At 43.2% G+C, this 17287-nt stretch overlaps 1 protein-coding gene across 7 annotated transcripts in view; it reads left to right on the top strand.

Annotated features, from left to right (window-relative positions):
* plch2a (phospholipase C, eta 2a) overlaps positions 1-17287 on the top strand; it is a 194846-nt gene that overhangs the window by 146092 nt on the left and 31467 nt on the right. For all 7 annotated transcript variants that reach the window (XM_031803787.1, XM_031803782.1, XM_031803783.1 and 4 more), the window contains 5 exons: positions 642-762; positions 2108-2279; positions 4644-4751; positions 11629-11784; positions 12789-12887. In XM_031803787.1, coding sequence (XP_031659647.1) covers positions 642-762; positions 2108-2279; positions 4644-4751; positions 11629-11784; positions 12789-12887 — 656 coding nt within the window. The remainder of the gene's footprint in view (positions 1-641; positions 763-2107; positions 2280-4643; positions 4752-11628; positions 11785-12788; positions 12888-17287) is intronic.

Here is a 17287-nt window from a genome sequence, read left to right as displayed (position 1 = left end):
CATGTTTGCAAGAAAGCATGTACCTGTGCACATATACACACGCAGGTTACATACCGTGTTACAAATATTCACTATGTCTATCATCACAGTCAGGGACTGTAATGGGTCCCTAGTAAGTTATACAGTGTTACAAATATTCACTATGTCTATCATCACAGTCAGGGACTGTAATGGGTCCCTAGTAAGTTATACAGTGTTACATAATTCACTATGTCTATCATCACAGTCAGGGACTGTAATGGGTCCCTAGTAAGTTATACAGTGTTACAAATATTCACTATGTCTATCATCACAGTCAGGGACTGTAATGGGTCCCTAGTAAGTTATACAGTGTTACATAATTCACTATGTCTATCATCACAGTCAGTGACTGTAATGGGTCCCTAGTAAGTTATACAGTGTTACAAATATTCACTATGTCTATCATCACAGTCAGTGACTGTAATGGGTCCCTAGTAAGTTATACAGTGTTACATAATTCACTATGTCTATCATCACAGTCAGTGACTGTAATGGGTCCCTAGTAAGTAACAGAGCATGTTTAAAGTAGTAACCCAGGGCTATTAACTGTCTGAGTGCCCTTCCCTTCTCATGGTCGCTCCTCTCATTCGCCCCTTTCTTCTTATTCCCCTCCACTGAAGTGGACTGCTGGGACGGGCAGGATGGAGAGCCCATCGTGCACCACGGCTACACGCTCACCTCCAAGATCCTCTTCAAAGACGTCATCGAGACCATCAACAAGTACGCCTTTTTGAAAAACGAGTAAGTGTGTCGCTGCTTTGATTTTCATCTCTTTTTTCTCCTTTTGTCCGTAGATACATCAGCTAGTTTCCCAGGTTTCAACCCCCTGACAGAAAGTGGGGCTTTTATGGCACATGGAAAATGAGGTTCTGAGACATTCGCTCGCACCTCATCTCAATTCACAACTCTCCCTTATGCCATGTCGTTCATCCTGAGCCTATATAGGAGAATGCGTGGGAATGAGACGTTGAATTCAATTGCCGCCAGTATGGTGTTTCATGAGATAGGGGTCTGATGAGAGCTTTTTGTCATGCACGCAATAGCGAGCCTAACAACATTGTGCGTTTATGCTAATGGTTGCAGTATGGCATTCAGATGTAGTCTACTTTACCGTAGGGTATGTAAATGCATTAGATACATCAATGAACAAGGCTCATGGTAAAAACATTTATATTTATTGAATTATTATAGTCATTTATAAATCACAAACTATTAAAGATAATTATCTCCTAATATTCCTTAAAACAAATAGGTGGTTCTCAGTGACTCAGTCTCTTTCATTTAGTTGTTTTTCTTGAACAAAGCAAGCATACAAATTCATGCTCCACTAGAATGAAATCTATCAGACTACACAACAAATCCCTGGGATCATAGTTGAAAGGAACAGCCAGACGTGTTTTGAGTAGTACCCATAGCAATTGCAGTCTAACCCACACACGTTTTTGAGGACAGAACAGGGAACGTTGGCGACCATCATGTCTTGGGTTATGATGGGCTGTGTTGTGTGCCTTAGTAGACAGAGAAATGCAGGCTTGACACTCCTACAGGCTTACTGGAACAAGCGATGTGTTTCTACATGACCTGCTTTCTCTCTCTCTCTCTCGCTCTCTCGCTCTCTCTCGCTCTCTCTCTCTCACACACACACACACACACACACACACACACACACACACACACACACACACACACACACACACACACACACACACACACAGAGTAGGTGATAATCCAATCAAGATGCATGTGAGTCTGCATGCATATTTGTGTGATCTTTAGTGCAAGACTATTTGTACATAATTGTTTGAACAGCAAGGAACGTATTCAACTTCAGAGAATGTTGTCATTTTCTGAGGCACTTCAAAATCACATTTCAGAGGGTTGAAGGTGATGACATTGGACTGAAACTCTAGTGACAAATTGAAAACCCATGTCTTAGTCATCAACTGTCTGAGTAGTGATAACCCAGTGCCAAGGCTGTACCATAGATGTCTGACACGATATAGATTGATGGCTTCATCTCTGGCTGTACCCGAGTCTTTGTCCTCCAGTCTCAGACGTTGTGATAACACATGTCTGTCCCTGTCAGCTACCCAGTGATCCTGTCCATAGAGAACCACTGCAGCGTCCCCCAGCAGAAGAAGATGGCCCAGTACCTGGTGGAGGTGATGGGAGACAAGCTGGACCTCTCGGCCGTCAAGGCAGACGAACAGGGCCACCTGCCCTCCCCAGACACCCTCAAAGGGAAGATCCTCGTCAAGGTAAACACTTTGCATTCGCATATTCACACACACCCAGACACACACACAGAGGTATTATTCTTAGCAGCCAGTCATAGACCAGGGTTCTTTCCACCATCGGTCCCAGAGAGGAGATCTACTGGGTGTTCAGGCTTGTGTTTCTTCCCAGCAGTTATACACCTGATACAGCGAATTGTGGATCTGCGGACTATTGAAATAGAATCCTTGGTTGGAACAAAAGCCTGCAGGCTTGGACACTAACCCTTGTCACATTACAGAAAGGGAGGAATATTGCCAAAAGCAATACATCATATTAGAAACAAGCAAATGAATTTCTAAAAAAGGTGAGGCGCCTGAGTTCCTTCCTTCTCGCTACATAAATGGAGTTGGAAATTGTTCAACCTGTAGCTGACTTCAGGCACATCAGGCTGCTATGGGTCAATGGTCACTCCTAGCGCGAGTTAACACACTGTTCTAAATACAGCCTCAACTCCACACGTCTTCCCCAGACAGACAGCTTAAGAATCACTCTGATTTGGCCCAAGTGGATTTGGCCCTAATGCACTCTGACCTTGAAAGGACGTGACTGGCCAAATCAATATGGCTGACAGCTATCCAGCTTTTTTCTTTTCATTATCACTAAAGAAAGGAGACAACGAGAGGAAACCTTTTAAGAGTGCTAAGACACATGCATGTCTGCAACGAACTGCCTCCATCCATGCCTCCATCAACTCCACATTAGCAGACAAGACAGAACAGCCAGTTTTGAAGTTAAGGAGGGTTTATTGATGCCAGGTGCTTTAGTGGAAGAAGGCCCAGTACCAAGGCCTGGTTGGCATTCACATCACACTGCCATGTGGCAGCTGTCCAGTAGAGCTGCGTGTGATTGTACTATAACATCACTCCTACATGATCGTTTGGAACTGGCTGAGGGGATGGATTTTCTCATTTGATTGTGGATCGTTATAGTTTTGTCTGTGTTTCAATTAACTGTCAATAGTGTGTGTGTGTGCGGCCCCAAAGAGACCACTTCTTATGATGGTTCTAAAACATTGCATACCAGAAGCACACTAGGATGTTGAACACAGCACTTAAAGGAAAACTCCCCCTGAATGATTTAATCATATCAGCTGGACTTCTGTTTATTGAAAGGTAAATGTCTGGAAAACTTGATTGCTGACATGCAAAACATTTTGGAACTATATCAACAATGGACTAAAGAAACAAATACCAAAAGTCTTTGGGTGGAATTGGCCTTTAACTCCACTCACAGCGTGCACACTGCTTGCGAAACTGTCCGATGACACTAAATGCAGCCGTAGCTTCTTTATTGATTTTCGACCAATCCCGAAGCCAGAACAGAATCCACGCGGCTCTCCATTGAATAATATAATATCACAGCCTCGGACCTAGTTATTGACCATGATTGCTGCTGAGAAAATCAAACAAACAATCCCCTCGTTGAACCTTGGAAAACCGGCGACCGGCAAGATGGAGACCAATCCTTCACTGCTGCATCGATCCCTGACATTTTACCCCTCTATCCATCAGCGTTGTCTTTTCAACTGTCCCTCTCGTAGAGTATAAGGCTGCTACTCAGCAGGGCCGTTTGTGTCATTCAATCAAACCGTTACTGGTTAACAGCATGTTTAGAAGGTGTCATTTTACACGACAAATAGAAATGTATCATGTAGAATAGACATTCTTCTTTGTCAAGGAGAATAGGCATTTGTGTCAGCTTTATGTATGATATTTCTATCTACAACATGACACCATTCTGAACACTACCCCAGATATACTGGTATGGGAACAGTCCCTAGTGGCTGCTGTAGCTGTTACGGCTGGTACACCTTTAGCACTCAGCCGGACTTCTGCCTAATGGTTTAGATTGGGGAAATATAGTGCAAAAAGCTACATCCTTTACTACACACCATGTTAATAGCACTCAGCACCTCTGAGCAATAACAACCCATTTGGTGTTTACACTGAATTAGACAGTATTATGTTATGAATATCTAGTTCAACCTAAAATGTAAAATTCAAAGCCGAACTGACCCACACACTGGCATACAGATGAAAAGGTCCTAGAATGGAGTACAGGTCAGTTTGTTTACCCATCCCTAATGGTTCAGGTAGAGTGTTGAGGAGGGTTACATGATTCTACACCTGGCCTACGGGTAACTTCTACCCAGAAACTCATGAAATGGTGCTACTTGATGCTACTTCATTAGAGCATGCAATCGAAAAACAATTTGCAACGAAGTATGAACATGTGCGATTCTTATTGATCTTATTCAGGTATTCCATCCCTCATACAGAATGTTTTTCTTCTGTTTGGTGCCTAATAAATATGACCCACATATTAACGCCACTTTTGTCCGCCAGGGCAAGAAGCTCCCGCCGAACATCGACGAGGACAACGAGGAGGGCGACGTGACGGATGAAGACAGCGCTGACGAGATGGAGGACGACTGCAAACTGATGAACGGAGATGTAGGGACCCCGCCCCTCCTCCTCTTCCTCCCTCCATTTATCCATTTGAATCCCTCCATCTCTGCGGTCGATCGATTCTATAGTGAAAATAATACAATATACAATACAGACCGAAATATACTGTATTGTATATTGTGCTGGATGTTGTTTGTTCCTAATTGGAGTCTAGAAACAACCCCAGTATGTTTGTCATTGTTATTATTGTATAATTATCTGTGCTGGTAAATGTGCATTCGTGATTGTGGGAATGCATGTTTATGTCAGGGATAAGATTTCCGTTCCTGTTTGTACTTGATGATGTCCCAATTAAGCATTAGCCTGTGTCCGTTGTGGCCCCCTCCTCATGTCTCGTCTTCTCTGTCGTAAAGCTCTTTTGTTCCCTCTGTGTACCTATCTCTCGCTCTATCTTTTCGTTGGTATTTATGAAACCATAGAAATAGAATCGTTAGAAGGGACAAGGGAATTCTATTTTTGTGTGAAACATTCGTCAAAGTGAGAAGCTTTACCATGACCAATGGTGTAATTTTTAGGATACGTCCCAATTTCTCTCAAAGGTTGCTTCTCCTTGTCTCCTTTCCCTCCTCACTGATATGACAAGCTAGTTGTCGTTAAGCCCCATTACAGTTAGTGGTCCTGAAGGTGTGATAAATAGCATGTGTATTATGTGGAAGGAAACAATTGAAGACTGCTTGGATAATGTAGCTATTGGCTATGTACATCTGATTTGATTTAAAAAAAGGACTAAACTTGTTAGTGACTTCTATCTCAGGACATTGTCTATGTACATGTTGAGACCGATGACAGGAGTTTGTTTGTGGTGTAACTCTTCCATCTAGTGGTAGAAGTATGCAAGTGGTTTCAGGTCCAACTTCCATTGTGCTCTCTTTTGACACTATACACTGAGGATACAGAACATTTCCATGACATAGACAGACCAGGTGAAAGCTATGATCCCTTATTGATGTCACTTAAATTAGTGTAGACCAGGTAATCCCAAACTGGGGTACGCGTAATGCCGTCGGGAGCATGGCCAAATAAAAATGTGATTGACATGTATTTTTTTACTCACATTTTTAAACAGTCCATTTATATTTTCCAACGGGGCTATACATTTGGGTGAGTTTTTTTCTCTCACCTGAGTAGCCTCATTTCACTGACAAAAATGAAAATGCAACCATCTAGTGTTCAGCGAAATAACAACACAATGTCAACTACAGGTAGCTAACTAATTAACATCCAATCACATTAACCGTTGCTCTCTCGGCGGGTTCACTCTTGTGCAGACATTTAGAAACGAAACATGACAAGCCACAGGAGTTTTTTGAGCGACAATATAGACGAGTTTCGAGTAGTAAGACGTATAAAAGCAACAGATAGTTAATAAGAAGGGGCTAGAAGATTCTTATATGGTGAGCTACCGAGTGGCTAGGACAGGCAAGCTCCCTAATATTGTGGAGGATTTAATTCTTCCTGCTGATGCGGATATGGCTAGGAGTGGTAACGTGAGTGCAAGCAGTTGCTCCCGATGCCACTTGGGTTCACTGCAGCATCCACCGACAGGTTCTTGCTGCCAAGCGAATGCCTGACAGCTTGAAAGATGTTTTGGACACCACAGTGAAAATGGTTAACTTTGTTAAAGCAAGGCCCTGAACTCTCGTGTATTTTCTACAGTGATATGTAACGCTTTTACAACACAGAAGTGCGCTGGTTATTAAGGGGCAAAGTATTTACAATTTTTTGGGAATTGAGAGACCAGCTTAAAGTTTTCTTTACTGACCATAATTTTCACTTGTCTGACCGCTTGCATGATGACGAGTTTCTCACATGACTGGCCTATCTGGGTGATGTATTTTCTCGCCTGAATGATCTGAATCTAGGATTACAGGGACACTCCGCAACTATATTCAATGCGCTGGACAAAATTGAGGCTATGATTAAGAAGTTGGAGCTCTTCTCTGTCTGCATTAACAAGGACAACACAAGTCTTTCCATCATAGTTTGCACACAAAAAATCATTCAAACTCAAGCTTATGGACAATGTCAAATGTGATATAGTGAAGCACCTGAGTGAGTTGAGTGCGCAATTACGCAGGTACTTTCCCGAAGGGGATGACATAAACAACTGGATTCCTTATTCTTTTCATGCCCTGCCTCCAGTCCACTTACCGATATCTGAACAAGAGAGCCTCATTGAAATTGCAACAAGCTGTTCTGTGAAAATTGAATTAAATCAGAAGCCAATACCAGATTTCTGGATTGGACTACGCTTAGAGTTTCTTGCCTTGGAAAATCGCGCTGTTAAGACACTGATACCCTTTGCAACCACGTACCTATGTGAGAGTGGATTCTCAGCCCTCACTAGCATGAGAACTAATACAGGCAGACTTTGTGTGGAAAATGATTTAAGACTGAGACTCTCTCCAATACAACCCCAAATTGCAGAGCTATGAGCATCCTTTCAAGCACACCCTTCTCATTAACCTGTGGTGAGTTAATCACAATTTTTGATGAACAATTTTAATTTTTTTATTTCACCTTTATTTAACCAGGTAGGCTAGTTGAGAACATGTTCTCATTTGCAACTGCGACCTGGCCAAGATAAAGCATAGCAGTGTGAACAGACAACACAGAGTTACACATGGAGTAAACAATTAACAAGTCAATAACACAGTAGAAAAAAAGAGAGTCTATATACATTGTGTGCAAAAGGCATGAGGAGGTAGGCGAATAATTACAATTTTGCAGATTAACACTGGAGTGATAAATGATCAGATGGTAAATAAATAAAAACAGTATGGGGATGAGGTAGGTAAAATTGGGTGGGCTATTTAACGATAGACTATGTACAGCTGCAGCGATCGGTTAGCTGCTCAGATAGCAGATGTTTGAAGTTGGTGAGGGAGATAAAAGTCTCCAACTTCAGCGATTTTTGCAATTCTGTCCAGTCACAGGCAGCAGAGAACTGGAACGAAAGGCGGCCAAATGAGGTGTTGGCTTTAGGGATGATCAGTGAGATACACCTGCTGGAGCGTGTGCTACGGGTGGGTGTTGCCATCGTGACCAGTGAACTGAAATAAGGCGGAGCTTTACCTAGCATGGACTTGTAGATGACCTGGAGCCAGTGGGTCTGGCCACGAATATGTAGCGAGGGCCAGCCGACTAGAGCATACAGGTCGCAGTGGTGGGTGGTATAAGGTGCTTTAGTGACAAAACGGATGGCACTGTGATAAACTGCATCCAGTTTGCTGAGTAGAGTGTTGGAAGCTATTTTGTAGATGACATCGCCGAAGTCGAGGATCGGTAGGATAGTCAGTTTTACTAGGGTAAGTTTGGCGGCGTGAGTGAAAGAGGCTTTGTTGCGGAATAGAAAGCCGACTCTAGATTTTATTTTCGATTGGAGATGTTTGATATGAGTCTGGAAGGAGAGTTTACAGTCTAGCCAGACACCTATGTACTTATAGATGTCCACATATTCAAGGTCGGAACCATCCAGGGTGGTGATGCTAGTCGGGCGTGCGGGTGCAGGCAGCGAATGGTTGAAAAGCATGCATTTGGTTTTACTAGCGTTTAAGAGCAGTTGGAGGCCACGGAAGGAGTGTTGTATGGCATTGAAGCTCGTTTGGAGGTTAGATAGCACAGTGTCCAAGGACGGGCCGGAAGTATACAGAATGGTGTCGTCTGCGTAGTGGTGGATCAGGGAATCGCCCGCAGCAAGAGCAACATCATTGATATATACAGAGAAAAGAGTCGGCCCGAGAATTGAACCCTGTGGCACCCCCATAGAGACTGCCAGAGGACCGGACAGCATGCCCTCCGATTTGACACACTGAACTCTGTCTGCAAAGTAGTTGGTGAACCAGGCAAGGCAGTCATCAGAAAGGTTACTGAGTCTGCCGATAAGAATATAGTGATTGACAGAGTCGAAAGCCTTGGCAAGGTCGATGAAGACGGCTGCACAGTACTGTCTTTTATCGATGGCGGTTATGATATCGTTTAGTACCTTGAGCTGTTGGCCGAGGTTGGAGTAGCCAGGCGGAAGGCATGGCCAGCCATTGAGAAATGCTTGTTGAAGTTTTCGATAATCATGGATTTATCGGTGGTGACCGTGTTACCTAGCCTCAGTGCAGTGGGCAGCTGGGAGGAGGTGCTCTTGTTCTCCATGGACTTCAGTGTCCCAGAACTTTTTGGAGTTGGAGCTACAGGATGCAAATTTCTGCCTGAAGAAGCTGGCCTTAGCTTTCCTGACTGACTGCGTGTATTGGTTCCTGACTTCCCTGAACAGTTGCATATCGCGGGGACTATTCGATGCTATTGCACTCCGCCACAGGATGTGTTTGTGCTGGTCGAGGGCAGTCAGGTCTGGAGTGAACCAAGGGCTATATCTGTTCTTAGTTCTGCATTTTTTGAACAGAGCATGCTTATCTAAAATGGTGAGGAAGTTACTTTTAAAGAATGACCAGGCATCCTCAACTGACGGGATGAGGTCAATGTCCTTCCAGGATACCCGGGCCAGGTTGATTAGAAAGGCCTGCTCACAGAAGTGTTTTAGGGAGCGTTTGACAGTGATGAGGGGTGGTCGTTTGACTGCGGATCCGTAGCAGATACAGGCAATGAGGCAGTGATCGCTGAGATCCTGGTTGAAGACAGCGGAGGTGTATTTGGAGGGCCTGTTGGTCAGGATGACGTCTATGAGGATGCCCTTGTTTACAGATTTAGGGTTGTACCTGGTGGGTTCCTTGATGATTTGTGTGAGATTGAGGGCATCTAGCTTAGATTGTAGGACCGCCGGGGTGTTAAGCATATCCCAGTTTAGGTCACCTAACAGAACAAACTCTGAAGCTAGATGGGGGGTGATCAATTCACAAATGGTGTCCAGGGCACAGCTGGGAGCTGAGGGGGGTCGGTAGCAGGCGGCAACAGTGAGAGACTTATTTCTGGAGAGAGTAATTTAAAAAAAATTGTAGTTCGAACTGTTTGGGTATGGACCTGGAAAGTATGAAATTACTTTGCAGGCTATCTCTGCAGTAGACTGCAACTCCACCCCCTTTGGCAGTTCTATCTTGACGGAAAATGTTATAGTTGGGTATGGAAATCTCAGAATTTTTGGTGGCCTTCCTGAGCCAGGATTCAGACACGGCAAGGACATCAGGGTTAGCAGAGTGTGCTAAAGCAGTGAGTAAAACACATTTAGGGAGGAGGCTTCTGATGTTGACATGCATGAAACCAAGGCTTTTTCGATCACAGAAGTCAACAAATGAGGGTGCCTGGGGACATGCAGGGCCTGGGTTTACCTCCACATCACCCGCGGAACAGAGGAGGAGTAGTATGAGGGTGCGGCTAAAGGCTATCAAAACTAGTCGCCTAGAGCGGTGGGGACAAAGAATTAAAGGAGCAGATTTCTGGGCATGGTAGAATATATTCAGGGCATAATGCGCAGACAGGGGTATGGTGGGGTGCAGGTAAGCCCAGGCACTGGGTGATGATAAGAGAGGTTGTATCTCTGGACATGCTGGTTGTAATGGGTGAGGTCACAGCATGTGTGGGAGGTGGGACAAAGGAGGTATCAGGGGTGTAGTCCTGTACCCCTTCAAACATTTAATCAAGTTTTATATGTAAGATGGCTAAATAAAGAGCAAAATTATGGATTATTATTATATTATTATTTGTGCCCTGGTCCTATAAGAGCTCTATCTCACTTCCCACGAGCTGGGTTGTGACAAAAACTCACACTCATTCTTGTGTTAAATAAATGTATCATATAGTGTGTGTGTGACAGGCTTACAATGATGATAAAAAACAACATTTGTGAGTGAGCTGATCCTAGTGCTAGATGGGGTACGCAGCTGGAGGTTGAATGTTTGAAGGGGTACAGGACTATAAAACATTTGGGAACCACTGGATGAAGGAGAGGACACAGGTTAAAGAAGGATTTTAAGCCTTGAAACAATTGAGACATGGATTGTGTATGTGTGCCGTTCAGATGGTGAATGGGCAAAACAAACAGTTTTGTGCACTGGTTTGTGTCAAGAACTGCAACGCTGCTGGGTTTTTCACACTCAACAGTTTCCCGTGTGTATCAAGAATGGTCCATCACCCAAAGGACATCCAGCCAACTTGACACAATTGTGGGAAGCATTGGAGTCAACATGGGCCAGCATCCCTGTGGAACGCTTTCAACACCTTGTAGAGTCTATCCCCCGACCAATTGAGTCTGTTCTGAGGGCAAAAGTGAGGGGGGATGGAACTCAATATTAGGAAGGTGTTCCTAATATTTTGTATACTAAGTGTACATTAAATTACAATGAACAATATTACACAATGCCTAAGGATTGCACACAAAATAGTTTGAATCCAATATGCAATTTGTCAGTGCTCATAGAATTGTTTCTTTACTCTTTATCAAATAGTACACATCAGTACATTACAATATTGCAGATTGTCATATAAAACTAATCTCATATTCATCCAATGAAATAGTAATGCTATATGCTGAAATATTCTGTGGTTTTAAATGGCACCCTGTTTCCTATAGTGCTCTAATTTTGCCCTGAGTCTTTAGGCATAACATCAGGGTTTTTTTCCACATAAAAGTATCTACAAGATGTTTTTCTACAGTAGTGTCCATATTGTCTTTTCTCTGACATATTGCATGACCATTGACCAACCATTTATTTTGTAAATCAGAACAAAATGAAAATATCTTTCTTTGTTGCAATATATGGTTGTACTTAGACCCTGTAATTCTCTCTCGTCCCCCCCCTTTCTTCACCTTCCTCCCCCTCATCCCCCCCCCCCCTCTCTCTCTCTGTCTCTCTCTCTCTGTCTCTCTCTCCCCCCTTTACCCTCACTCTCTCTCCCCCATCCCTCCCCCTCCCAGACATCCATGACCAGGAAGCAGGTAGAGAACGTGGCTAAGAAGAAGCTGGACAACCTGCTGAAGGAGTCTAAGATCCGCGACCGGGAGGACCCAGACAGCTTCACCATCGCCACCCTGTCCCCCACGGGGAAGCCCACCGATCAGTCAGCCTCCAAGGTAACAACCACGGCTCTGTAGACTAGAACTGGGTTCATATTCTATACTTTGAGTGTTTGCTTTAACCTGCCTGGACTTTTCTATTGGTTCCATTGCAACAGGCATGCTCAATCAAGCACAGATCCAGAATTTAAAATGATTTCAAATAGTATTTGAACCCCCAGGTCTGTTGTAGACAGTGAAGAAATGTAGGCTACCGCACGCACACCCAACGGGGGTGTGAGTGGAGTGAAGAAGAGAGCCTCTGCACACTTATTCTGTCAGGGTTATACTACCACTGTAAGTAATATAAAGAGACATTTCGTTAAGTACCACTGCAAGCCGGAGAAGCAACACTTATAGAACACTTATATACTCTTATTCTGGGCAAACGTTTTCGTTTTCGCTGAGACAATTGTTCTTTTCCTCCCCTTTCTCTTATCGCAGAGATGCCCATTATTAGTAGAATGTTTCCTTAGTATTGTAATTGAGCCCACTCTCTCTGTCTCTCTCTCTTGCTCTCCTAATCATGATAAACATTAAGTAGTGTGGCCTAGCAGCAGCGGAGGGCTATGGCTGATTGAGGAGGCAATGCCTCCTACCCAGGGTGCCTAATGCAAGCAACAGTACACACATATACTCACATGCATGATGAGGTTGGCACCGAAGCAGTGCACTTTACAGCACCACTGGGTCTCCACACACACACACACACACACACACACACACACACACACACACACACACACACACCAAGCGCAAATCAATTTCAATAAGGACATTAGCATTAAAATGAGTCTCTAGGCATTGCTTATGTGAAGACAATAAACATGGTGAAGAAAATAGGTGTGTGTGCGTGTGTGTGGCTTCATACATTTTTTAGAAAGCCTCTACAAGTTTATTGTCCATTTGAAAGTGGGACCAAAAACATATCACTTTGGAACTGAACAGGTGTCTCTGTGGCAACAAAATATGTTTAAAGGGGGTGGTGAATTGTGTGTGTTTGTGTGCTCCTTCTCTTCCAGGGCAAAGGTGATGATGATGCTGACACAGGGGACGAAGCCAACCCCAGCACCAACAAGCGTCTAGGCAGGAGCTTCATGGGAAGTTTCTCCAAACGCAAGGTGGGCTTCATTTGCCACCCCACCTCCTCTTCCTCACTCTCTCCTCTCCTGTCCACCTTCCCAGGTCATCTTTCTCGGGTCATGTTCAGTAGGCCATAACGTAGTGAAATGTTTTGATTCAACACAGTGTTACAGTACTGATGGAAAACACTTTGGAGCAGAGGTGCTACCGTACCAACTGAGCTTGTCTTATAAGAATGCACATTTTTGTTTCTTCCGTTAAGAAGCATTTTGAAACGTTTCTGTTTTGTGCCTGCTAAACACGACCCTGGTCTCCACTCTTGTCCTTAATTCCTGTTGTTATCTCAACATGATTGAATTTACCACTCTTCTCATTCCATTTCATTAGTCTTTTGAGGAATGTCAGGTCAGTATCATGTTCCATTTAAAAACATGTCCATTTAGATCCATGGCTGTTTGAAATCACACCCTACACCCTATATCACGGGTCGGCAAAAGGCAGGTCAGGTCAAAACCGGAACAGAGGTGTTTTTTGGGGGGGCTCCCCAAAGTTTATATTTTAAAAAATGATTTACACTGAGTGTACAAAACATTAGAAACAGCTTCCTAATTTTGAGTTGCACCCCCTTTTCCCCTCAGAACAGCCTCAATTTGTCAGGGCATGGACTACAAGGTGTTGAAAGCATTCCATAGGTAGGCTGGCCCATGTTGACTCCAATGCTTCCCACAGTTGTGTCAAGTTGGCTGCATGTCCTTTGGGTTGTGGACCATTCTTGGTACACACAGGAAACTGTTGAGCGTGAATAACCCATCAGTGTTGCAGTTCTTGACACATCAAAACCGGTGCGCCTGGCACCTACTACCATACCCTGTTCAAACGCACTTAAACCTTTTGTCTTGCCCATTCACCCTCTGAATGGCACACATACACAATCCATGTCTGAATTGTCTCAAGGCTTAAAAATTATTCTTTACCTTGTCTCCTCCCCTTCATCTACACTGATTTGAAATGGTCAGTCTATGTCAAGGAAAGAACAGGTGTTCCAAATGTTTTGCATACTCAGTGTGTATATCAGTTTGGGTAAAAAAAAAATACTGTCAAATCATAAGGAATTCAGATTTTTTTTCTTTAGGAAATATGTTCCCATGAATAAAATAAAAAAAAATGTTTGTGTGTCAATGTAATCTAGGTATGAAATCTTTATTTTCAAATACCATTTTTGGGGGGGCTTAGTTGGGGTCAATTTGCTGTGTACAAATTATTATAATTATGTTCCGACCCTCCGCTCTGACAGAAATCAGCCCACGGCTAAATCTACCCCTGCTCTTTGTAGTCCAGATTTTTTGTGGAAGTACAATACTTTTGTAGTAAGGATAGGATGCAATTTCAGACACAACTAGGTGGTGGGCCAAAGCCGAAAAACTTAAAGTTGATCGATCCCCGCTGGGGGAGGAGTTAGATTTTTTTGGTATATAACAGTAAAACATTCTTTTGATGACTATAATATTTGTTGGCAACTGTAAATTCTTGCAAATCTTCTCAGAAAAACTATATTTCAACACTGTCTGCGCAGGTACATTTTCTGAACTGCTAAACTTGGAACTAGATGTAAACACAGCCTCTTGTGAAAATGCGAGCTGTTGTCTAAGGAAGAGATAATATACCTAGCTCCCAAAAACTGAAATAAGATAACTGTCTTCGAGTGCATTTGAAATATGCAGCATGCAATATGAATTGTCTTGATCGTATGAAGAGGTGACGCCGTTGACCATTTAGCCAATTTATTGAAATCTAGCCTATGTTAGTTTGACTAGCCTAGCCAGCTACTGTAAATGTAATGATACATTTGTGTATCATTAGCCATCTCTCTGTCAGTGAATTCACAATCATGTTTTGGCGTGATTATACACTGAGTGGACAAAACATTAGGAACACCTGCTCTTTCCATGACATAGACTGACCAGGTGAATCCAGCAGAAAGCTATGATCCCTTATTGATGTCACTTATTAAATCAATGTAGATGAAAGGGGGAGACAGGTTTGAGGTTAAATAAGGATTTTTAAGCCTTGAGAAAATTCAGGATTCATGGACTGTGTATGTGTGCCATTCATAGGGTAAATGGGCAAGACAAAATATTTAAGTTGCTTTGAACGGGGTATGGTAGTCAGTGCAAGTCGCACCGGTTTGAGTGTGTCAAGAACTGCAACAGTTCTGGGGTTTTCACGCTCAATAGTTTCCTGTCTGTATCAAGAATGGTCCACCACCCAAAGGACATCCAGCCAACTTGAGACAACTGTGGGAAGCATTGGAGTCAACGTGGACCAGCATCCCTGTGGAACGCTTTCGACACCTTGGAGAGCCCATGCCCCGATGAATTGAGGCTGTTCTGAGGGCAAAAGGGGGTGCAACTCAATATTAGCAAGGCGTTCCTAATGTTTGGTACACTCACTGTATGTCTCATTTCATGTAACTAGCCACAGGCTTAAATAAACATTCAATCATGTAGATAGAAAGATGTGTGTCATGTATGCTAGAATAGAGGTTTAAAAACCACAGCTGCATCTACATATTAGCCAATACATGGGACATAGCCTACACATATAGCTTACCTTGCAATACAATGTTCTCTACAAGCAGTTGTGAAGTTCACGTTTGAGTTTCAAATACTACATGTTGGTTTAAATTATTCACTTTTCTACGAACCTAAAGGCTGACTCATACAAACTATGAGTCTGAGCGTCAGACATGTTTTCCAAATGTACATCTCATATATATACTTTCGATCAAAGAACACCATCACAAATAGTGTTTCACCATTTATTGAGTACGCAGACAAATCGCAAAGGTGTCTCAGGCAGTATTTGAAGTATCTAAATATAGTGTAAGCTGCAGTACCAATCAATGTATATCAAGTACTGTGGAGGGCACAATCTTACAACGCTGCAGTCCAGGAATGAGAGCTTTACCATCTATGCCAAAAGCCTGAGCCTCTGATGGTGACTATAGAACTGTCATCAACACATGCTTCAGTATTATTTCCAGGAGCATTTGTTTGCCGCCCAGGCCCATGGAAAGAATCCCGCCCTGGTCACCAATGTAGCCGACCGATGTAGATGGAGACCAGTGCTTTAGCACAGTGTTTCCCAACTCCAGTCCTCACATAACTGTGTATTCCAGAGACGAGAGCTCTACCATCTATGGCAAAATCCTTGGCTCCTGACGGGGGCAATATAATTCTCCCCACCGCATGTTACAATAGTAAAATAATCTGTCACCTGAGGATCGGACACTTTAAAAAATATATATATTTCGCCTAAAATGACATACTCAAATCTAACTGCCTGTAGCTCAGGTCCTGAAGCAAGGATATGCATATTATTGGTACCATTTGAAAGGAAACACTTTGAAGTTTGTGGAAATGTGAAATTAATGTAGGAGAATATAACACATTAAATCTGGTAAAAGATAATACAAAGAAAAAAACATGAGTTTGTAATAATTGTTTTACATTTTTTTATAGTCTTTGAAATACAAGAGAATGGTCAATGTATGATTTAGGGATATAGGCGCAATTTAGGTTTTGGCCACTAGATGGCAGCAGTGTATGTGAACGTTTCAGACAGATCAAATCAAATGACATGTTATTTGTCACATGCGCCGAATACAACAGGTGTAGGTAGACCTTATAGTGAAATGCTTACTAACAAGCCCTTAACTAACAATGCTGTTTTTAGAAAATACCTAAAATAGTAAGCAATAAGAATAACAAATGATTAAAGAGCAACTGTAAAATAACAATAGCTGAGCTATATACAAGGGGTACCGGTACAGAGTCAATGTGCGGGGGCACCGGTGTTGAGGTAATATATACATGTAGGTAGAGTTATTAAAGTGACTATGCATAGATAATAACAGAGAGTAGCAGCAGTGTAGAAGAGGGGGTGGGGCAATGCAAATAGTCTGGGTAGCCATTTGATTAGATGTTCAAGAGTCTTATAGCTTGGGGGTAGAATCTGTTTAGAAGCCTCTTAGACCTAGGGCCTTCCTCTGACACAACCTGGTATTTAGGTCCTGGATGGCAGTAAGCTTGGCCCCAGTGATGTACTGGGCCGTATGCACTACTCTCTGTTGTGCTTTGCGGTCTGAGGCCGAGCAATTGCCATACCAAGCGGTGATGCAACCCGTCAGGATGCTCTTGATGGCGCAGCTGTAAAACCTTTTGAGGATCTGAGGACCCATGCCAAATCAAGTCTCCTGAGGGGGAATAGGTTTTGTTGTGCCCTCTTCACAACTGTCTTGGTGTGCTTGGACCATGTTTGTTTGTTGGTGATGTGGATGCCAAGGAACTTGAAGCTCTCAACCTGCTCCACTACAGCCCCGTCGATGAGAATGGGGGCGTGCTCGTTCTTCCTTTTCCTGTAGTCCACAATCATCTCC

This window comes from Oncorhynchus kisutch, linkage group LG24 (genome assembly GCF_002021735.2).
Source record: "Oncorhynchus kisutch isolate 150728-3 linkage group LG24, Okis_V2, whole genome shotgun sequence".
In the NCBI taxonomy this organism is placed as follows: domain Eukaryota; kingdom Metazoa; phylum Chordata; class Actinopteri; order Salmoniformes; family Salmonidae; genus Oncorhynchus; species Oncorhynchus kisutch.
This window is presented reverse-complemented; position numbering and strand designations above follow the sequence as displayed.